Here is a 24,468-nt window from a genome sequence, read left to right as displayed (position 1 = left end):
AGAGAGAGAAAGAGAAAGAGAAAGAGAGAGAGAGAGAGAGAGAGAGAGGGAATCTGCATCATTTTTTGTGTGTTCTGTTTGTTTTAGTAAAGTTATTTGTTTGTGTCCTGTATTCATTTAGATGTTTGGGGGATCTCTTGTACTTAATAATCTTTCCTTTTGTTAGCTCTTTGATCCCCATCCTTTTTATCTGATTGCTATTTAATGTATTCCTGTTTTCCTTGGTAGTGAATTTTTGGGCAACAATGTTGATGCAAAAGCAACAGGGACTTAGTGGACTACAGATATCATTTTGCGGAGTACCTATCAGATGGGGCCAGGGAAGTGTGTGAGTTGTTTCTCCTACCCCTGATGGGTGATGTGTTGTCAGCTGGTCCCACTATCACTGTTGTGCTGGAAAAGATGCTGCTGTAACAGCACACTTTTTTTGCAGACAGGGTTGTATCTGTTTGAGGACCTAGGACATACAGTGTTAGCACGACTGGTGCAGAGGGATGTTGAATTGCAGACCAAGGAAGGGTATGAGAGCAACAGTGATGGAGGTGGTTAAGGAGGCGGTGAAGATAGGGTTTGAGAGGAAGGAAATGCAGTGAGAGAGAGAGGAAGGGAGAGCCACAGAGGCCAAGAGGGAAGAAAAGCGTCAAAGCGAGGTCAAGAAGCAGAGGAGCCACAGAGGGATATAGTGAAAGGTGTAGATTGTTGGCTTGGTGGAGCCAGCCGTAGTCCCTATGAAGGATTGGAAAAGGAAGGCAATATAGTTTCTGGCACAATTGAAGTTAGGTTGGAGTACTGCTACACCACACTTCCCACAAACAAAGTGTAATCGGTGTAGTAGTACTTCAATCTTCAAAATGTGCATGACATCAGAGGGAGGTGAAGGTATATGACACTAAGGGAGTCCCTGGATTGTAAAAAAGATGTAAAAGACTTGCGAAAAGGTGTTACATCTGTCTTAACCCCTGCGTTCAGACTCTGGGGTATTTTTGTGTTTTTTGTAGATTGAGGTGGAGGACGGCAAAATGGGAGTCACCTTTCTGCCTCCTGTTTTCCCTCCACCTTCAAAATCCATACAAGCATGACATTGGGCCTCATTCCATGTGTGGCGTCTAGAAACAAGGGTACCGGTAAGAGTACCGGCACCCTTGTTTCTGGACCGCATACTATGAGTCTGCCTACAGGGGCCGCACAGACCTGCCGGGCGCAACGCCCCCTGCAGACAGAATTTTCACAGAAGCACTGGCACCGTTAACAACGGTGCTGGTGTTTCCGTCTCCCCACTACCATGGAGTCCTATGGGAATGGGGAGTTACGGAATCTGCCGCGTGACTTCCCGCGCCGCCGGGACTTGTAATATCCTGGTGGCACCGGGAAGTCAGGCAGCAGATTCTGTGTTTCTGGGTCAGCTTCAATCTGCCCGCCGACCTCAGAATGAGGCCCATTTTCATGCTGGCATAAAGTTAATTGATTCCTATCGCATCCCCCTAGTTTTAACACCAGAAAAAAGCAGGCAGATTCCATCAGAATACATTGTAAATACTGCCTGCCATGAGAAACATGCAAGAGAAACAACCAAAACAACCTAAATCTAATGAACCCTGGATAGCCAAGTAAACAAACCAGGTTTACGTAGGCCACCATAGAAGAATCTGAACCCTACCAAACCAACATCACCCCGAAGAGAAGGACACAGAACAGCCTCATTACTAACCCTACCAACAACTTTCCAATTTCCTGCATACTCACCCCAAAACACCAAATGAAAACACACATACCTCTACAAGAGCAGAAACTATGCAAAATCTGCAATCCATCCTAAGCCAAACCAACTACAGGAAACCACACACAAAACACCATCAAATCATTATGGAGCAAAACAAACCCAGCACACAGTGACTGTGTTTTCCAAAGTGAAGCTACCAACAGCACATCAAAGCTCTCTTGCGTTCTCCTTCTTGATCCCAGTAACTAAGCCTCCCGAACCGCCTTCCTTTTCAGATCCACCAAAGCACCTGGAGACCATGAAAATGGCAGTGGTGCCTGGTACAAATCACATAACATAGCGTAACATAACAGCATAACTAAATGGCAGGCAGTGTTTACTCATTTTGTTTGCACTGCAGAGTGAAAGAGGAGGTGTACAGGCGTTTCTGTCACCATTGTAAACACCCTTTTGCACTCTGCAATGCAAAGAACCAAAACTGCCAAGAAGGGACCTTTTTCATATAGCAATCTACATGTGCCCTTAGTATGCCCTTCTTCTCCATGTGCCCCCACTCCTGAACCAAGGGCATACAGCAGCAGTGCAAGGGAGGGCATTTGTGCAGGGTTTGAACAATGTTGTTAGCCTGTATTGGCCAGCAATGATTGAAATTGACTTTCAACGTCTTGAAATAGGTTAACCACAGAAAATTCTGCTAAATTCTTTACAAACAGAGATGCATAGCTCTTTATTTGTAAGCTTAGTATTCTGGTCTTGGAAGGACATGACACATTTGCAGACAATTGGGTGAATTGCACCCCCCGCTTTTTCTTTAAAACTGTGCCCTTGGTAACTGGTAAATGGAGAAAGCATTAGAATAAAAGGGTAAATGAGTTTCCTCCAACTCCTGCCTGAATGATTCAATCAAAGTCTCATTCATTATATGTTGTCGAAATGGCTCCATGTAAAGAGCAAACAGAAGCTGTGAGCGACCAGCCCTGTCATGTAACCCTGAATGTAGACAATTCATCAGACTCTATGTGACGAATCAACTTCCGGGGCACCAGTGGTCCAGGGATGAATATCGGTTTCTAAACCATCAATCAGCCCCACACCTCGAGTACACCAGAAGGAATCCAAACAGATTGGAAACACAAGCAAATTATAAACCTCCTTGTCCAATTTTGGTAACATGGATGGAGTGGCCGGCTTCTCTCTGCAAGGCTATGGATCGTTGGTTAGTTGCAACACAGCGAAAGTACAATTACCCAGTGATAAAACGGACTGTCCAGTCAAGGTTGTATAAAAATATCGACCTTCTTATTATCGCAATAGACAGTTCTAGCATACAACCCACCCTGTAAAGGAATGCAGAGGACCGACAGTTTCAAAGAAGGAAAAGAGGTGCACTCTGGATACTGACAGGGCGGTAGTAGGTAAATTAATTATTCGGAACAGTTCGAGGATAATTGGTTTCAACACAAAGGGAGCAATGGGTCATACAATGTCACCAGGAGCCTTTGCAGAAGGACCAGGGGGACAGAACAACAATGTACCTTGGGCTTTAGATGTTTTTGGTGCTTGACAGGGTCGATTCGGTTTCAGGGCACCTTTCAGCTTCTGTGACATAGTTCAAGATGGGAGACAGCTGTAGGTATCAGACAGCAGGCAGGTCGGTGAGCGAGGCTGGATGGATGGCTGTAGGCTAGCCTACACAGTGATTCAGGGTCAGGATTCGTTATCTCAGTGGTGATTGGCGGGTCTGAAGCACTGGTCGAGGCGTCTCGGACTGCATTAGCGACTGCTGCATAAAAACAGTCAGCGGTACAGTCGTTTGCAGATCGAGGGTCTCAACTGGCTCGAAAATGTCCTTTCAGGTGAACGTTAGTAGATGCTTATCGATGCACACCTCCTATTTGCTTCACTGGACTCATGTGGTCCTTTAAGGCAGACGGCGCAAAGCTGAGGATAGTGTTGCAGGTAGCTGCCTTGTCCTTAGTTTGGTTCAGAGACTTTCTGACACTTCCCACCTAGGAAGCTTGCTGCAGAGCCTAGCAGGGCACGCGGTGTGTTGGCTGTGTACCGGTTCTGGAGCTACTGGAGGGTCCTCTTGATTCAGTATCTCCCTCTGTTCCCTGAGAGATGTTTAGAGGGAGGGATCTTGCTTCCCTCCTGGAGGTCCTGGCCTTCCTTCCCTGGCAGAAGATGTAAGGCAAACTGTACCTTCAGCCAGGGTCCAATGCTGAGTTATTCTTGCTAATCCTTGAAATGTCTTGAGATGATCTGCCCTAAAGAAGGCCTAAGCCCTTTTTTAAAACCAAATGGGCCACAGTGATTAGTGTAGGCTATGCCTACCTTAATGAACCAATCATGGGTCCTCACCAACAATATCCTGTATGGATGAGGTCATAACCAGAGTGTTTTGCAACAGAAAAGTTAAAGGGTTGAAAACATGTAATAGTAACACTTTTAAAAAATATATATTTATATTTGCAGTTACAACTTTATAAATATACAACATACGAGCTTGCTTCTAGAGGTAATGTGTGTGTGTTGTTCTGCATTTTCACATGATAAAATACATTTTAAAGATTGTGATCAGTTTAGTTTTAAGATTAAATGGATTTGGCATCCGCTCTTTGCATTTGCACGTATGCTTGTCCTTCGTTCTGATACTGTGGAAGGTTCTGATTGAGTTCGAGCGCAATAATGATGATTAAAGAATGCTTATTTTTCGATTATCTGGTTAGATTATTTGGTTACATCTCGGTATTTAATATAGTCACAGTTTTAAGATAAAATAAATAGTGGCTATGCTTAAAGATACATGTTGTGCACTTAGAATCATTGTCCACAGACTTTCAGCAGTTAACGTTCTATATAAGTGGAGGTACTTGTGAAAATTTGTTTTTCTCAATTCAGAGAGCGCTGTGCATTGTGCAATTGGGTCCAGAGTTTCTGGCTCCTTTATCTTGCCACAGAATCTGCATGCAGTGGCTTGGTTGCTTTCATGGTTTCTCAATGCAGTTACATTTCTTATTGGATATAGGTTGAACCATAGCCTCAATGTTTGTGATCTATATCCCGCATTAGAGAATCTTTGTAGATACTTTGGTATATGATTGATCCTCTTGGGTGTGAAGACGTAGTGCATGGACGAAAATCGGTACATATATTTAATTGTGTTAACTGTGAGAAATTACATGAACCAATAGTCAGTATGTCCATAACAATAACAACTGGAAGAGATTTGAGCCCATGGAAGTCCTTGCAGGACTTTGTGAGGAAATGTAGACACAAATGGAACAGCACAGAACAATGCCTGTTTAATGTTAATGTTAATGTCAAAGATATTTATATAGCGCACCATCACCAACGGAGTTGGTCTCCAGGCACTACTGTGGATCTGTAAACAAAAAGGTGAGGGTTGGGTTAGTGGGTGAAGATGGCATATAAAAGAGAGAGATGGTGTACTGTTGGCAGCTTCAGTTCGGTTTTCACCGTCCGCTGAGCTTGGGTGTTCATATAGAATCTAAGCGAGTCCTCGCGTGCTGTTGTTGCGATCTATGTTTTGATTGTTTGTTGTTGCGGTGTGGTTAAGTCCATGCAGTTTGCTGTGAGAGAGGTGGTTGTGTGGGTTTTTGTGTGAATTAAGTAAGAAATGTGAGGTTTTGGTTAGTGGGTTGTATGTCTCATAATCCTTGTAGTTTTGTTATATGTAACAGGTTGTCATACAGGCTAGGTATATTCTTTCTCTTAGTTTACTGACTGTCTGGTTTCTGGGTGATACCATGGCTTGTTTCTAGCACATGTATTGGGCTTGGTACCCCCGGTTGGGTGAGCATTATCCCCTAATTCCATAGTGGTGTTATATTATCATTCACCACCTCTTTTCTATCTATTTACTGTCGGTAGTCCATTGGATAGGTACATTCTACTCTTCCCTTTCCTGACTGTCTTGTTTCAGGGGCAGTGGTGAGGCTGGCCTTCAGCTAGGCTATTGAGCATAGTACACCCAGGAGGGTGAGCATTATCCTTGCTTAGGTAGTGGTGTTATATTATCATCCCCCGCTCAATCCTATCTATTTACTGTCGGTGGTCCAATGCTGCCTGTGTTCACGAGGTGGGCCAGATGATATTGCTGGGTCATACCTTGCTCTCCTTTCCGATTGATCTGTGGGTGTTCTTTGGCATGATTTGATGTGGTTTGTCTATTAATTGATAGGTGGATATGTTTCAGGTTTGTATATCCTTAATTTATATGGGTTGATGACTTAGGGAATCAGGATAGGTTCTTCTTGCAGCCTAGTTCCGCTGTGTATGTCCGTATGTGCAATCCTTCAGGTTATGGGGTGAAGAGCCAAGATTTGAGGAGTTTCCTGAATTGTAGGTGATCTCTCGTGTTCCATATGTTCTTTGGTAGTTCGTTCCAGGTTTTTGGGGGGAGGTGAGAAAAAGAGGCTGCTTCGAGTTTTCTCTTGTTGTATGATTTGGGTTCCAAACGGATGTCGCTACTGGATCTGAGTGGCCTTGTAGTGTGATGTACGTTTAGTTTTCTTCTGAAGAACTCTGCACCTTGGTCATGGATTGCTCTGTGCGTTGTGCACATTGGCCCTCATTACAACCTTGGCGGAGGATCACGGTACTATTAGCACCATGGTCCATGCCGCTAAGGTTACGATTCCGCCATGGTGGATGGCGGAATTACCGCCCCATTCCAAGGTGAGTGGGGCGGTAATTCCCCATTCACCATTTGCCCTTCCCCATTCCCATTTTTGCCCACATAGGGCATAATGGGAATGGGGAAGGCGCTAATTACGGCACTGTAAATTACGGTGCCGTAATTAGCTCCAAAGTCCCTTTGCGGGTTGGATTTAAACACCAACCCGCAAAGGGACACTTGTAATCAGGCGTTAAGGGTTAACGGCGCCGACGGCGCCATTAAACCCTTAACGCCTGAGTTGTAATGAGGGCCATTGATTTTAACTTGATCCCGTTTGATGGGTAGCCAGTGTAGAATTTTCAGCGCTGGTTTGATGTGTTCTCTTCGAGGTAGTTTAAGGAGCTGCCTGGCCGCCGCATTTTGTATGCGTTGGAGTTTATTTAGGAGTTGTTCAGGTATGCCTAGATTGGGGTAGTCTAATCTGGACATGATGAGGGCGATGACGGTAGTTGTTTTGTTGGTGAATGAGAGCAATGGTAGGATCCTTTTAGCCGATGGCAGGAGAAAGAAGCATTTCTTGATTAGGGCATTTACTTGTGGCTTTAGAGTGAGTTTGTTGTCCATCAGGACTCCCAGGTTTTTTACAATCGATGATGGGGCTGGCGTTTCACCAAGTTCAGTTGGCCATGGGATATAGAGGTTTTCTTCTCCGTTTTTTGTGATGATCATTATTTCTGTTTTGCCTGGGTTGAGTTTAAGGTAGTTTAAGTTCATCCAGTTGTATATTACACAAAGTCAGTACCCTAGTGTTGAGTTGTCGTCTTGTGAGTCTTGTATTTTGTAGATTATTTGTGTGTCGTCGGCTTAGTTGTAACAGGTGAGGCCATGTCTTTCGATGATTTTAATTAGCTGTGACAGGTAGATATTGAATAGTAGTGGCGAGAAGGATGATCCTTGTATAACAATTCTCATGGGCTTGATTTGTAAGGTTTCATCCATATTGTTTCTGTTCTGTTTTTTAGGAAGGATTGGATCCAAAGTAAGGCGTTGTTGGTGATTCCGAATTCTTCCAGTTTCATGATGAGGAAGTCATGGTTAACTGTGTCGGATGCCGCAGAGAGGTCTAAAAGTATCAGAGCTGTGCTGTTGTTTGAGTCTGCGTTTGTCTTTAGATCGCCCCAGATTAAAATAACTGCTGCTTCTGTTCCTCTCATCGGTCTGAAGCCTACTTGTGCCTGGTTTAATAGGCGCTGTTCTTCTATGAATTCTTGGGTTGTTCTATATATGTGTCTTTCCAGGAGTTTAGCTGGTTAGTGGATGTTGGAGATGGGTCTGTAGGTGGAGAGGTCTTCTACGTTTCCTGTTGTATCCTTGAGGAATGGTTTGATGTATGCTGATTTGAAGGCTTGAGGCACTCTCTGTGTTGAGATTGATTGGTTGAGGACGTTCCTGTAGTATTCCATTGGTGTTCCTTGTGAGAGGATTGTTTTGTAGATGTCAGCAGGGCAGAGATCCGCGGGGAGCCCGATTTGTTGCTTTGATTTACGAGTTTGATGAAAGTCTCCACTGAAATGTGCAGGAAGTTTTGGAGTTTGTTCTGATGTTCCTTGCATCGGTGAGTGTCTTCAGTGTTGTCGTTGCATGGTCTGTTTGTATGGTCATGATTTTATTTTTGAAGTTTCTGCAAAGTCACTGAATAATTTCTTTGATGGTATTGGAGCGTTGTCGCAGCTGGGTGTTTTGTTAATTTTGTTTATGATTTTAAATAGTTCTTTTTGGGTGTGTGGTGCTTTGAGGATTCTGTTGTCATAGTATTTCGTTTTTGCTTTTTTGTATTTTCTTTTTGTATGAACGGGTATGTTGTTGAAGTTTGAACTTTTTTCTGCAGTCTTTTATTGTTCTTCCATTCTAGTTCTAGTTTCCGTTTTTTCCTTTTCATGGCGCCTAGTAGTGGTGTAAACTATTTTGCTGTTGCTCTTTTGCGGGATGGATTGAAAAGTTCTTCTTTGGCGATCTTGTCAATTGTTGTGGTGATCCAGTTGTGAAGTATATCTATTTTAGCGTCTAGGTCAGCTTCGCCCATGGCTGTTCATTGTGGTTTGGTGATCTCCAGTCGTTCCATTAAGTTGGAGTTTTTTATTGTTCGCCAGTTTCTTTTCATGATGATTTGTAGTTTTCCTTGTTTCTTGGTTATTGGGGAGGGCAGTGTGATTACGAAGGGGATGATGAGGTGGTCGCTCCAGAGGACCTGAATCAGTGGTGCCGTGGTAATTAGTTTTCAGTTGGCGAAGATTGCGTCCACTGTATGTCCTGCCGTGTGGGTTGTTTCTTTTTTTTTTAAACTTTATTTATCATCACACACAGGCAATGCACGTACATTTATACAATCCTCTTAGCAACTTTACAGCATAAGCAATTAGTTTCCTTCTGAGCCTGAGTTCTCCATTTCTGCCATGTCCGCCAAGTATTGTTTGTACCTTGCCCATATGTTTCTGGGCCTGGAGGAGGGTAGCACTGAGTCTATATATAATTCTTCTGTGTCATTAGTCCATATCATGTCTCTGTCCCAGTCCGACTTGGTTGGCGGGTATGAGTCTTTCCACTTCATTAATATTGCTCTTCTGGCTGTTAATAGGCTCAGGTTCAACAGTTTACGCCATGTCGGTTTTATTTTCCCCACTGCACCCAACAGACATATCCTCGGTGACCAATCCACCGGTTGATCTGCCATTCCATCTATAGCATTGCAGATCTCTGTCGAGTATCCCCTCAGTTTTGTACATGCCCAGAGCATATGAAATATATTAGCGTCTTCAATGTTAAATCTCAGGCAGGTTCCCAGTGTGGCAGGTCATATTCGTTTGAGCTTTGACGGAGTATAGTGCGTCCTATGTATTATTTTATAGTGAATTCGTTTGAATCTGGAATTGCATGATATCTGTTTGGTTAATGCGCAGATCTGGGACCATTCTTGCTCATCTATTTGTTGCCCCAAATCCTGCTCCCACTTGCTTCTGGCCGTATGTTTCTCTACAGGGCGAGACTGCATTATGACTTTGTAGAGAGCAGAGACTGTTTTTTTTTTGTCCCTCCCGTAAACATATATCCAAGCCCCATGTTTATCTCAGGTTCGTTCAGGAAGGTAGAGCATGCATTTTGTGGGTTGCTTCTTTGACCAGCTGATGTATTTCCATTGTTGTTAGTTGGCTGGTAAGAGATTTTTGTGAGGTTGTGGTTTCTTCATCAAACCAGATGTTGAAGTCTCTGAGGATAATCAGTTGGTTAAGCTCAATAGCTAGGTTGGTGATTGCTTCTATGAAGTTGTCTATGAAGGCTGCATTGCACGTTGGTGGTCTTTATATCAGTATGAATTTCAGGTTTGTTCTGGGATTTGTTGATAGACGTATGATTAGGGATTCACATTTGTTGATGTTTAATGGGTCTTCTGCTTTAATTTCCAGGTGTGATTGCCAGTCCACCACCTCTTTTGATTTTCCTGTTTACTTGGATGCACTTGAAGGTATCGGGCAGGCAGTTATTGAGGGTGATCTTGTGGTTGTCATCTAGCCATGTTTCAGTTACGAAAAGGATGCGACTGCCTCCATCACTTAGGAGGTTTAGGAGGTTGTATATTTTGGTGGCGTGTTTGGACATTGATCTTGCATTAATTAGGTTGCAGTGTATATTTTGGTGTCATTTGGTTTATTTTTTGTTCCCGGTTTTGGTTTGTGGGTGTTCAGTTGGGGTGCTATTATGCTGCCTCCGAGGGGTAGAGGTTCTGTGAAGGTGGCTTTGTCGTTCAATCGGTCTGTGGGATTGATAATTGGGTTGCTGACTGCTATTGTTTCTTCATCTCTTGTCATTTCATGTGGGTATTGATAGTGCCGTTCTGTTCTTGTGATGTAGGGAATAAGGGGGTTGGTGTCATCCCATTCTCTTGTTGGGTCCCATCTTCTTTTGTTCCGTTGTACAGGTTTTTTTCCATATGGAAATGTTGGTGTTGTTGGAGTATTTAGGTTCTTTGGCTGGTTCATGGTACGGTGTTTAGTATAAGGATATTTCTCTTGCAATGTTTGTTCTGTCGATAGTATTATTTTGCGGCGTGTGTTCTGTATTGAAGGCATCTTCTGCTGGGGGCAGTTGAGCTTGTGTATCTGAGTTTTTTGTACCGTGTTCCTTTTCTCTTTTTCTGCATCCAATTCTGTGTCGGGTCATTTTGGTCTTAGGTGGGAGGAATTGGTCTGGTGTTAGGTTTATAGGGTTAGTTTCCAATGGTGGTGCCTCATGCCAGGCTAGTGTTGATTTTAATTGTCTTAAATTGTTCTGTCTGTCTGTTTGAGGGTGTGTCTTTGTTCAGTCAGTTGGGTCTTGGGTCAGTGGGACTTTGTTCTGTCAGTTGGTTCTCATGCTCTTATGTTGTTCTGTCTGGATGTTTTTCAAGGGTGTGTCTTTGTTCAGTCAGTTGGGTCTTGGGTCAGTGGGACTTTGTTCTGTCCGTTGGTTCTCATGCTCTTACGTTGTTCTGTCTGGATGTTTTTCAAGGGTGTGTCTTTGTTCAGTCAGTTGGGTCTGGTGTTCCTCTTATAACGGGAGGGCTGTCCTGAGGGGTATTGTACATTGGTGGGTGGGGTGTGTAATTGGGCTATGGATGCAGGTAACTGGGGAGGGGATTATGGTAGTAGTTACTGGTTTTGGTGCTTGCAGGGTGTCCTGCGTGGTCAGATTCCTAGTATTCAGTTGTAGCAGCTACTGATAATACCCAGACGACTGAGAGGCAAGAGGTGGAGAGTTTAGAATTTTACAGGTGGTTTACAATGAGGTTGTATACTTGGGTGTAGGGTATCAGAAGTCCGAAGCGATGTAGGTTTCGGCGGGACCCAAAGTAAGTAACAAGTATACAGTATACCTTACTGGGTCTCTGTAGATAAATAGGTTTGCATGAAGTGAATGATGTGCTATGCGGGAAACTACATGAACCAGAATGCATTAGGGCCGCAGTGGAAAGAGAAAAAAACAACTATTGTAACAAGAGTGACCCGTACTGCATGTACAAAAATCAGTACATATATTTTATCTGTGTATTATGGGTAACCACATGAACCAACAGCCAATATGACCACAATGATTAATAGTCATGGACGTGATGTATATAATTTGAAACTCGTTTACAGTACGAGTACCACATAGACATAGATAAAAAAGAGCACTAGCCAATTATCCAAAAAGCCCTCGCGATCACATGACTTAAACACGCCGCTATTACCTACGCGGGTGCCGCCATTGACTCAATGCAGGATGCGAGTGAATGGGGAAACCACTCATGAGATGCAAGACGGAAGCAAAATGGTGCATTACACAGATACGAGGTGAGAAGTCGTTACAGGCAGGACCACCTTGACTGACAATAGTAGCCGTGATACGAGTAGATAGTCATATGTAAAAAATATTGTACATCACGATGATCGCAACTGTTTGGGAATGAATATTGATGTACAAACACATCCGATTATAAAACTAAGACAAGTGGAAGGTGACCAAATGTGAGGCTAATTTAGGGCGACACCACTGAAATGGAAAAGAGAGTTGTGTACATTTAGAGACCGTTTACACATGTATTACAACTTGCAGTGGTATCAGTTAGGAAGAAGAGTCAAACAATTACCTTACAAAGAAAGGCTTGGTGATAAACTCACCTATCAATGTGTGGAACTTCAAGCCACACATGCTAGAGTGAATAATGAGACATTATGCCATCACTTACCTGGATGCTTGTTTTCCGAGCAGGCTGAACAATCCAAGCAGAGTGGACTAACAGTCAACAGCTAATCACTTAGACTGAGATGGAAGTTCCGACAGATGATCTGAAGACAGCATACTGATAAGCAGTTTATCCCTATGAAATGACATCTACAAGATACCAGTATGTAGGGTGGAAAAAAAGTTCCGAATGACATCAGGGATACGGTCTATTCATCCACTCACAGGGACAAGAAGCAGGGGGGATAACCACTAAGGAAACCCCCAGACAAGAGAAAAAGAAGAAATCAAGAACTGGTAAGACAGCCTAGATGCAATATGAATATTGATGTTTTGATAGAATGGATAGAGGACAACTCAGTGATGGTTCCCCTTTTTATATTCCCTTTTTAGGGTGTCTCGAGACTAAGACGCTTGCATAGGAAACAAGAGACAAAACTCCCCCGACTAGAAGAAGGAGATTTAGACACAAATTAATAATGTTGTCTGTTTTAAGTTCGAAGCCTGACTAGTTACGTCAGGTTTAAGTCCTGCATAAAGTGGATATTAACATCCATCCTGTTGAAACTGGTCGACTATACAAAAAAGGCTCAGGGTGATGACCTGAACCCCAGAGACAAGCATATATTTGGCAAGCTCGGAAAAAACATATCATTTTAGTGAACAGACCAATCCTGTAAAAATCCTTGTGGCAATAGATCCACACAAAAAAAAACTATTTCAATTTTTTTTAAAAAAATACAAAAAGATTGTTTTAAATGTTGTTCTTTTTCTAGTGTATAAGACACACTATGAGGAAGTAATAAAAGGTATATTTGACTTCCTAGAGGGTTCACTTATTTTTAGTTGTCAGTAAAAGTAGTGAGAGACAACCTAGACAGGTGGCACACCAGCCCTGACTAGGGAGACAGTATCCAACTGAGGGATAGTTAGTCTCTTTTGAACAGGGATATGTACTAATTAATAGAATACTATAGATGTAGACGGTACAAATTATTAACTCAAAGATTTTCTGTCTGTTTTGTGTGAAAATGATATAGGGCCCTGGGCAGAATGTGCTTGCCCTTAGACTTATGTAGTAATTAATTTCCTGAGATAGGGAATGAACACTCCCTTGCCCGGTCTAGGGCCAGGAAAGCAGGGGTTACAGTAGGGTGCAAGTAAAGTAGAAGGACTCTAAAGGTAGAAAATAAAGGTAGGCAGATCACATAGAATGCATTTTAGAGGGGGCTTAGAAGCAAAAGAGAGGAGAGCAAGTAAGGAGAGCTGGAAGATGGCAGGTCACGGAGGAGGTAATTGGGACATTGATGATACAGACATTAGTGAGGCATCTGATAGGAGCAGTAGTGAAGAACAGTGTACTTTTCCATCTAGCCGGAAATCAGACCGTGATGTGCATTATTGAAAAAGTCTAACATACACCAGCTAGACGACCCTTTGTGGAGAAAAACATTGAGTGGCCCATGGCAATTCAGCTCCAGAAGCACGTGCATCAGGCTAATGTATTCCTGCCAAATCAATCAGATTGTAAACCTTATTGCAGGACCGAGACAACTATCACACAGGGGGTGGTGGGTGATGTGCTGCAGAACTGGGATGGGGTGAGGCCAGACTACCGGTTCTGATCAGGGGTCAAGTCCTAAAAAAAGAAGTGGGGGGGGACTCATTAATAAACGCAATTGGATGCAACATCGCCAGAACGTCGCCAGAAATGTGCATATCAAGGTGAAAGCGGGTCTTCTTGGAGGGGATGCAGCAAGTTGGAAAGGGGCTTGAGGCAATGAAGAATTGTTTACCACTATTCAAGTATCAAGGCCCTGCCCTTGGCAGCAAAGCAGTGTTCAAATGATATATGATATGATATGATATCGCATTTATTTCGCACCTATACACAAGCGTTTCAAGGTGTGAGAATTGGCGAAATGGCGAGAATAGCTAGGAGCACAGGCTAACCCAGTCAAGTTCAAATACCTTTAAGAGATACTTCTGCGTAAAAGGGATTGGTTGTGCAAGGTGGTCACCGGTAAGTAATGTAAGTACTCACCGCCCTCGGAACAGTCCAAACCAAACTTTGCCAGTTTAGTCGAGGTCGCTAGTAGGTTTGAGTCCTGCAGTTTTGCGACGCTACGGCTCTCAGCGGCTTTGGTGGAGAACGATCATCTGTGACAAGATAGATGCCTTTTCTCAGCTTCCAATGGAGATATGAAGAAAATTCTGGTTCAGCAGGCTTCAGGGTACAGGAGAGCAGAACAGCAAGGGAACAATAGCGACGTCACCACCAAGTAGTGACGCAGGGATTGTGGATGCGGGCAGCGTTACGCATACTCTACTAATTCAGGAATAAGAGGAGCTAGGTCTGCAAAATTTGTCAGGAGAAAGCACGTGACCGCAAACAAGCGATGATGGCCCAAATCTTGGGTTTGCACTTGAGACCGCAGTGGTTCTGCGGGTTACTATGAGGTAGAGCTGGACAGTTCGCTGGTTGGCCCAGGAACACTTCCGAAGGGGCTCATTTGATGCGTAAACAGGGGTGCAGATAGTAATTGTCCCCACTACTCCAAAGGGGCAAAGCACCTTGGCAGGCCTTCTTGATTGAAGAAGAAAGCAGGGGTCTGATGGGACAGCAGAGGGCGAAGGGTGCCAAAACCTTCCAAAGCGTCTCTGGTGGTTTCACAAGTCTGTTTCTTTGTGTAGGAGGCTTGGCTCCTTCTGTAGTTCGGTGAGAACACAGGTGATTGACCTGGAATGGATGCAGAGCCCCTTCTCTTATCCAAGATTAGCTTTGCGCCAAAATCGAGGACTTCTAATGGAAGATCTGGTCTCTTGCAGGCATTCCAGATGTGGACCAATCCTGGTCCACCGTTGTCTCAGTCTCTCATTCATTCACGCACTCCAGAAAACCTGGCACCAGTAGTGTGGATTGGGACTAGACAGTCCCAGGCTGCTTCCTGGGCACATACACGTGACAGGAGAAAGCCCGCAAAAGAGAACGGTTTTTGCTGGAGGCTGCATGCCCAAATACAGGAAACATTTTCGGACATGGCCACAGACTTGTGCTAAACATAGTTTGACCCAGTAAAAAGAAGTAAAACATTATGAAAAGTAACTGCTGCCACCAGTTTTTCCCAGGCACACTCGTACAATCACCTAAAAATCCTTTGAGGGTATCTTGGGCCATAAAACAAAACGGGAGCCCAGCGCACGGTACTATAAGGTACATTGTGCAGTGTTCAAAAGTTACCAAGAAATGGCAACATAGTCAACGACTAAGGGATACATAGTTTCCCAGTACTGACAGTCTAAAGGGCGTGTCAGTTTCCCCACAACAAGTGAGCAAAATCCCAGTGGAGTTCAGCTGAAGGCTGGACTCCACTGGAAAAAGGCAGGATAGGAAAGCCAAACAAAAGCAAAAAGATTAGGGGTCCATAAATGAAGGGAAAATTGCACATATATGAAATCTTTCCAAACACATGCCCTCTGTAAGTTACGATCAGCATCACGCAACTTGCATGCCCTCTGTAAGTTACGATCAGCACCTTGTAACTTGGGTTCATGCAAGTTGAGTGGTGCTGATCGTAACTTGGGTCCTTTCAAATTAATGTGTGTTTGCACGCAGTTCTCAGGGGTGCTGGATGGTCGGGCAAAGGAAGGCACAAAGGTTGTGTGGTTTGCGTGGGGGTGAGTTGTGGGCGTTACTTTATGTGGACAAATCCATGAATACGCAGAGCACGCAGAAAAAAATCTGTGCGCAGGCTCGCTCAGAGTCGTGTGGTGCAAGCATGGAAGCAAGTAAAGCTCTTTTAAAAAGTGGAGCGTCAGACAAGTGTTTATACATAATATATTAATTGAAGACTCTACTGTCTAGAGCAGTGTAGTGAGTGCGGTCCAGGTAGTTGGTTAGTAGCCACTCAGCTAGGTTTTTTTTATCTTGGTGGCTTTGGTTGTAAAGGTTGAGGCACCCGGTGACACCAACTTCTAGCATACTGGTACGCTTTTATTCAGCCATGCACTAGAGCAAGGCACGTTGAACTACTGCAACAAGGCAGAGGTCAAAAAACGTTTTTATCTGTGTATTTAAGCACCTACTCTCATACCTCAGTGGTTTGCCCTTTGAGCAAAGCAGAAACAAGATGAGCGAGCAAGCTCCTATTTTGTCACAAATGGCCTGTCGAGTGACTGAACTTGGTGTGGGTTGTAGGAGGATTCCGGGCACATACCAAGTGTCGGATTCATCCTAGAAATTTTAAAAAGACCTTTGTCATCCCTTAGGTGGCCGCCATCTTGGAGGCACGTGTAAGCGGCTGCACTCCAAGGAGGACGAGGGTTTCTCCTATTTATGTGTCCATCCAATGTTAATAAAATCGGGCTGGATGTTGCCTATTTTTAAAACAAAATCAAGCAGTTGTGACATTTTTCATGGCTTATGAGTGGGGGGGGTGCGCGCGTGAGTGTGTGTGTGTGTTGCTGAAGGGCTTTGGCACAAGGAAGCAGGAACTATTTGATTCTGTGCATAGCTAGTGAGTTTCTCGGTAGAAGGTGAGGAATGTACAGTATGGTTTTTTAACACCAGTGGAACAGGAAATTCATGGCAACAGGCCAAGCACAAGCTGAACGTTCCTCGTCAGAGTTCTGTTAAAGCGAAATGACCCCGCATGAGGAGTTTCCTCTAGCTGTTGGTACTACAGGAGATCAGCAGTGAGATCTTACAATACCTTTCCTTGCCAGTGATGGAACAGCGCAGCTGTGCAAGTTTCTTCCATCAGGACCCTTTGAGAAATATGGAAGCCCAGAGGCATAGGGTGACCAGATTTAAAAAGTAAAAAACCAAGACAGGCCAAGTAACATAAAAGTAGGACTAACTCTTCACAGTGGCTGTCAAGGCACTACACTTGAGTCGCGGTTGGAGGAGAAGGAGGTTTAAGAGTCACTGGTTGAATAAACACATATTATAATTAATGTATCACAAACTACAATCTCAATTCGTAAAAAGCAGCATTTCCTCTGTGCGATTTTGTGCATTCCTGCCTGTCAGCTATGAAGACCTAATACCAAAAACCGGGACCACTGAATTTTTCAATGGAAAAATAATCTTGAGAAAGGGGGACAGAGCACCAAATACTGGAACAGTCCCGGCAAAACCGGGACGTCTGGTCACCCTACCGGAGAGGCAAGGACTTCCTCCATAGCGTGTTTGTCCTAGTTATTCAATGGTAAAACATTCCGTTTGTCACTTGGACTGGGGAAATAATGAGTCAATAGACACCAAAAAGCCAGCCAGGATCACCTGTTTAAATACATTTAAACTGGAATGGTCATATGATTATATTGGGGTAAAGCATCTGCCTGCCAGCAGCCACCTAGGATTGAGGATTGCACATGCAGGAGTTTAAAGAGAATGGCCCCAACGGTTACGGTGTGGGGGCACTGTGTAATATCTATTACTGGCATGCGAAAGGGATAACTTTGTTTACAGGCCATGCATACGATGGAAATAGCTTATTTGACTTATTGAACAAGGCCAAACCTACGCATGCGCAATTAGCTACTAATAGCTTTGCGCCACCAGATGCGGCCCCCATGCAAACACGTATGCCAATGAGTATTAATGTATTCATGTAGTAAAAGAATGTTAGGGGAAACATGTGGTTCTTACATTTGTTTTTCTACAGACCCAAAATATGCTTTCGGGACAGATATGCCAAAATTGTCTACTTCTACTTTTGAGATTTGTGGTCGTTAACCTAGCCGTTATCTTAACCCCTTAACTGCCAGGCTATTATGCAAGTCTATGCAAACAGGACCCCCACGTTAAACAGGTTTATGCCACAAAAATTCAAAAAAATCACTTCAGGCAAACTTGAGAAATGTACATGTTAAGAAAGATCGATACAAATCACTAAATACAAACACGAAGAGTAGGCCGGGAGTCACCAATACCCGCGTTTGCAGATGAGGCGTGTCCACGTGTAATGCGACGGAAAACATTCCACAGTAAAAACACCGAGGAGTGGAGAAGCAAGCACAGGACTGGCCTATGGGCGCAAACGGCATGCGGAAAGACAGGGAGCACCGTAGCCGCAGACCCTTACCAACAAGCACATGCCATGCATGCACATGTTTAAATGCACACGTTGCATTTGTCTTGAACAGCGAAACACAGTTTAAAAATAAGGAATGTGTGCAAATAAGACGTTTTGAAAATGGAGCTAAGGTTACTGCCTACAAAAAGCAGAAAACTACAAACCTTGTGAATGTCAGCGTTAAGGTGCAGAAGCTCTCTCCAAAGAATAAACAAGTCCACCACAACATGGATTAAGCCTTAACTCACACTACACCACTACTTCACAACACTTGCTTTAAAACGTATGATGCTGACATCCATCCTATGACTAGCGAGGGTGTTGTAAAGCAGTGCTATAGTGCGAGCGTATCTTCAAATTGCATGATAATGGACTGTCTTTGTATGTGAGACTGTGTTTATTTGGACCCACTGTGCGCTGCTACCTTATAATGTGCATTCCCGGTGTTTGCAGTACTGGGGTTTGTTCTCTTCCCTTTGAAGTGAGTGTGTGTATGTTAATCTTGGCTCCTAATCATATTTGTGTAGGTAGTCCCCTTAACTCTTTCTAAAGCGTGTTTTTTCACTCAGATGTCTATATGTCAGAAGCAACACTAGAGCTAAGGGAACATGACACTTCACAGAGGAAAAAGAGGACGCATTTTGCTCTGTAACTGTTGACCTTATCCATGAAGATTCCCCAAATATTGCGAGCACCTGATCTGGCCGCATCCAAACATGTATGGTAAGTTTGGTGAAATTTGATGGACGTTTTCATGTTAAAAAAAAGTATGAAGAAATATGTTCTTTGCAATGTCCTTTCCACAGACCAGACAATAACCTGCCTTTCGGGATGCATATTTAAAAATGGGCAGCTTCCATGTTGGTGATTTCTAGCACACCTTTAGCCCTTTAGGGAATGTCAACACACATTGTGAATGCAGATTTGCATGTGCATTTGCTCACATGTCAGTGAAAAAAAACAAGACTACAGAGACGGAACTCAAATGCGAAAACAATCAAAAACATGTAGACACGAATCAGAAGCGATTTTGTACACGGGGATTGTATGTACACACCAAGCAAGCCACACATTTGGTTGCAGCAGCTCTATGTGCAGGAAACACTTGTGTACAGGCGCGTACTCTGGGTAGTAGGTGTCATGGGGTGCGATAATGACTATGGTATGCACCTTGGACATGCGGGGCAGTGCAATGCAAGATGGGAAGGCAAAGCAATTATTATTCCTTTACATGTGTCCTGTTCCGACTCATCGCATTGTTCTCTATTGTGAAATCTCAGAATCACTCCTACCCTCGCTGATCCATTTAACTGGCTTCCCAGGTCTTGCAAAATGGCACTGTGGGAATTCTGGAGGACAAGAAACGCAGTCGTTGATATCAATGATATCAAGCTAGCAGCCTGGGCCTCCCCCGCCAACATTGCTTTTCCAGTGCTACAGAGGGTTCCAAGAGGATGTTGTTTGAGCAGTACAGTAGCGTGACCTGGTGACAGTGTTCTTGAGCTCAGTCAGGAGGGCCCTCTCACGAACGCACCCACGCAGTGAGGAGACCACCTGCACTCACTGTGAGCTCCTGGGGATACCCTTTTCAGTGCATAGCTCTCAACCATTTGTTTCGCAAAGGCGGGTGAAAACACCTGATTTTATTTTTGGCGGTGAGAGGCCCATTGAAACGACTGGGCGCGCAGGAGGCTCGGCGGGTTAGTCAGCTGTTTACAAGGCGGGTGCCACCCGCCAAAAGCGCGTGAGTTGAGAGCTATGTGACAGTGCGACCTCTCCCTGTCATCCCCCTGTCAGACCACGTGTGCACCGCCAGGGGTGCAGCTCAGAAGATATCAGTCCCCTCTCAAACCCCAAGCCGTCTCTCAGCACCCGCCCCACCCGCCACTCTCGCATTAACGTTGAGACGAGTGTTTCACCTACCCGTCTCCCACGACCACACACTTGATGGAAATGCCCTGCATGCCGGCTGACGACGGAGGGCTGTCCCTGTCTCAGACAGACGTCCAGTCGGCGCAATAGCCTGCCTCCGGAGGGGTCACCGCCAGAGCAACCAGATGTTTCAGCAGCTGTTGAGGTGTGTGGGGCCTGCTGCAGCGCAGGCGAGAGCGGAACAATTGAAGAGGTTGCTCCCTCGAGTGGGGGGGAAGCAGACGGGGGCGCTCAGGTGAAGGATTGCCTGCAATAGACACCAGGGCCTGGGATACTGTGCAAGGCGGGGGGCAGGAACACTCTTCCGGGTCGACAAACGGGTCGCACAGAGGTCACCACGCGTGTCCGGGGGAGATACCGGGATACCCGCCGCCCACGGGAGGGTTCGGGGACTCGGGTGGGGGCTAGGTTGTTTACACCTGCCTCCTGGTCCGGGGACTGTGCCTCGCAGGGAGTGCTGCCGCTGCTCTTCCTGGTGACTCAAACGTTCCTACCTGGGAGGTGGGTGGGGGACAGGTTATGGGCTCCTCCCCAGAACCCGATTGGAGGACCTTGGGACATGTTTCTCCTGAGACTTCCTGAAGTAGGTGTACATCGAGAAGAGTGGGAGGGTTTCTGCCGGGAGTGCCAGGCGCGCAGGAGACCGGGGGAGGGACACGGATGTCGAGGACAGAGAAACCGCAGGAGCCGCTGTATAAGGGAGACAGCTGCACACTAAGCTCTCTATTGTAACACTGGAAGGAACCTCACCTGTTTATAGTTTTCACTTTCCTTTTATACATCCACCATGAAACTGTGATAAGTATCAATGCGACTGCAGATCAAAAAATATTGGCTTTGAGAGCCACACATAGCATTAACTTCTTTGATAGTTAAGTGACAGCTTTATAAGCAGAAAGCTGCAAAGGTAGCTCAGCAGGTTGAGGTATTGTTTCTGAGATTTTACACGAAGTGCGCTGTCTTTAAATCCTATGACTTGTTTTTATTTTCATTATAAAACATGTGCTGTCAAATGCACCATATTGATGTGGGTAGTGAGAGTTGGGGTCAGTGAAGAGGCAATGAAGAGAGAGGGGAAAGGAGAATACGACAGGGTGCTAGAAGGGAAGTTGGTTTCAGTGAGAACAGAAAAGACAACCCGGAGGGAGAGTTAGCAGGAAGGCATGCTAGCCGAAGGGGGGAGCAGAGTAGGGACTATTTATTATGGAGAAGAGGGAGAGAGGGAGAAAGTGTTTTTCAGAAGCTGGAATTGGGCACCAATGGGACGAATATGGAAGTAAGTGAAAGAGAATGTAGAGAGGGATAAGGGGGAGTTGGGACGAAGGAAGAGAAGTGAGAGAGAAGCGGGACAGGTGAGAGAAACAATGGTAGTTGGGTGTCAGAAGTTATTTGAGATGCCAAATATGCGCCCACCTGAGTGCCCAACTTTGGATGTGGGCCCTTAGGATGGGGAGGCCTTATGGAGAGGAAATGGCAGCAAGAACCTCCCCTTAGGTGCTATCTGGCCTGTCAACCCAGAAGGCTGGATGATGTAGGAAGGACATCATTGCCATGCACTGGGTCAAGGTCTTTAGAGACTGTTGCCCGCCGGCAAGTTATTTCAGACAACGGTTTGCCGTGGGATCAGCTTTTTTCTGACCATGCATAGGAGCAATTGTAAAGCAATTGCATAGCACGGCTGGAGATATTTATGAGGCAACAATTAGTGCATGCAATTCTTTTTCTCCCCAGTCAAAAGCACCACACTAATTACTCAATTTTTCAGATTTTTCAGTAGTCCTATTTTGGACTAATTTCACACCACTATCAGCCCTCACCTCTGTGAAATAGATAAGCCAATAATCAGGCTGGTGTGCAGAAAGAATATATATGTATTATTTAGTAGACAAAATCAATATCGCTCAAGAATGATCACTAAAAACGCCACTTCATTCGGGGACCAGCCCCGTTCTTTAGCCTGGGCGAAGTGAGCAACGGCCCGAGACACAGAGCTAAATAGTTGAGGAGGGGAGTGCTGTAAGGGGCCAACCCAGAAAGCTGACTCTGATCTTGCTGGACAAAAGATTAAACAGCCTGCTGTGCCGGCGAGTGCTCCTCTGCGATGTTCGGCTGGCTGCTCTCTGCCGACTTGTGGATGACTGCGATGCGTTCAGAATATGCAATCAAAGGAATACATATTCCAAACACTGCATGTGAGATGCTCTGGAGTCACACACCATGTGCCCCTCATTCTTTGTGTTGACAGCTTTTCAAGTGGGGCAATTTATAAGTGATGGCCATTGTGTTTACACAGTATGCGCTGAACATTTCAGAGTGAAAAACTGAACATGGGGCATTTTTATTCACCAGTCCTGCACACGTATCAGTTAGCTGACCAAACCTATGCATTCTTCAAAGAGAATTAAATTGCCACGCAGAAAACAGTTTAAAACTATTTTCTTTATGTTTATGTCTCTTTATTTGACACACCAAAACGTTGTTTTTTTGTATATTACTTTTAAGTTAGATATGGTGCATCCCTGGGAAGGTTAACTGTCATTTTCTTGCCTAAGTATTCTAGTGGCTACTTTCTCAGCATCAAAGTTCTTTTAATTGTCTAATCAACCCGGTCACTGTCTAGCGCCCACACCAGGTGACAACTCAATTTCACTCGGCGCCTTCATTAGGAAAATAGTGTTCATTGTGTGTCACCATGTAGACAGTAGTCAATGGCAAATCAATGCAGTGATATGTGTGCAGCAATTTTGTGTGCGCTGCACAAGCCACCACCCTGTTGGTTAATGGCGAATATGTGGCACTCCAATATGTAACAGCACATATGCCTGTTTTTTTGTCTGATGTGTCCATTGTCCATGCATAACATACTGGAACATTCTTTGTATGTGGCTCTGATGAGCATGCCATACTGCGCCCACACTTAAACACATAAAGCAATCAAAGAAGTTGCCTCAAATTGTACATCCGTTAGGCCAAATGCCCTTTCTACATTACAACACTATGATTTTCACTAGCTGCTGGCCAGCACTAATGAGAGATGCTAATGCCAGCTCTCTTAGATAAAGCATGGGCCAGCTCGTTTTTGTAAAAATAACTCCCTAATAGCTTGTGTAATAGTGAGGAGGTACTGGCTGAGGAACTGTGGACCCTTTACCATGCATTAGAAGCTGGTTTTGTCTAAAATGCTTCATCAGCTTATTATTGGTCAAGCTAAAGTTAGTAAGAGCTAAAATCCTTTCTGTGTAGCCTTTCTGTGCATATTTTATTGGGTCTCTCTTCTATGGTATCCTGTGCTGTCTATAGATGCAATTCCCCAAAGATGTTTCTGTATTGGGGTTGGGCATGCTCACACTGAGACCCAGCCCTTTCTCATCTAAAACTCTTTAGCAACAAGAACCAAAAGAGCCCTCATACCCCATTTGAGTGGCTGATGTTGCAGCCATTTTATACTCGCATCCAAAAGCTTAAGCTGTCCAAATGAGTATGTATGGTTTATGGTTACCAACATTTTAATGCTGAGCACCACCCATGCATCTGTTATGAATTTAGAGATTCACACATACAGTCCTTTTATCACATACTTGTTTATTCAATATAGAGATCTCTGATCAATGTTATAGTCCTGAAACACTCTGTGATCTAATGCAAAGCATACAGGAACCCTCACTGGTGCTATTTGTCCACGTTCCCACTCTCATAGAAGTATTTTGAAAGAGTACAATAAGAGTGTACCAGACTGTCCATTTGGAATGATAACCTTCCATCAGAAAATAATTGATATGGTTAGTGTAGTATTGCCCCTTGCGAAATACAAGTGAGGTGGTACGAACAGAAAACCTACAACACAGGTCCAGTGGTCAGTGGGCCCTCAGACCCCGGTAGGCTGGTCACACCGCCGTGTGCCAGTATGGACAGTTGCAAACTCCATTCAGGCAAGGCCTTCCCTAAGAGCAGGTGACAGTAAAACTATTTACTTGGACAGCAACAGCTGTGTTTTCACATAAAAATTCTTCTGTAAAGTACTTGCATTACAATGTAATGAAACCAGCTTAATTTATATAGCAATTATTTATTCATATTGAGGTGGGGTTTTGTCGCACTACACAGAGGTGTAGCTTGAAAGTGACATGTGCCAGTTGGGGGGAGGGGGCACATTCTGGTGTTTCACCCTGGGCACCAAGTTGGCTAGAAACTGCCCTGTCCGAGACACAGGGCCTCATCACAAGTTGGGCGGTGTCCCGGCCCGGGCTAATAGCATTTGGTGGTAGATCTCTTTCTTCAGCTGGGGCCTCACTCTGGAACAGCCTCCCTGCCTCCCTGAAACTTGAGGAGAATCATCT

General features: G+C 44.6%; 1 protein-coding gene across 2 annotated transcripts in view; it reads right to left on the bottom strand.

Annotated features, from left to right (window-relative positions):
* Window positions 1–20,664, bottom strand: part of LOC138582074 (ras-related C3 botulinum toxin substrate 1-like) — a 68,588-nt gene extending 47,924 nt beyond the window's left edge. Inside the window, exon 1 of one of the 2 annotated variants that reach the window (XM_069653023.1) lies at window positions 20,123–20,664. In XM_069653023.1, coding sequence (XP_069509124.1) covers window positions 20,123–20,163 — 41 coding nt within the window. In that variant the 5' untranslated portion in view covers window positions 20,164–20,664. The remainder of the gene's footprint in view (window positions 1–20,122) is intronic. The other variant, XM_069653024.1, reaches the window with a different exon arrangement.
* Window positions 20,665–24,468: the final 3,804 nt, after the last annotated feature.

Source organism: Ambystoma mexicanum, chromosome 3q, assembly GCF_040938575.1.
Source record: "Ambystoma mexicanum isolate Mex_15411 chromosome 3q, UKY_AmexF1_1, whole genome shotgun sequence".
Taxonomy (NCBI): Eukaryota; Metazoa; Chordata; class Amphibia; order Caudata; family Ambystomatidae; genus Ambystoma; species Ambystoma mexicanum.
Note: the sequence above shows the minus strand (reverse complement) of the source record. Positions and strands in the feature narration are given on the sequence as shown.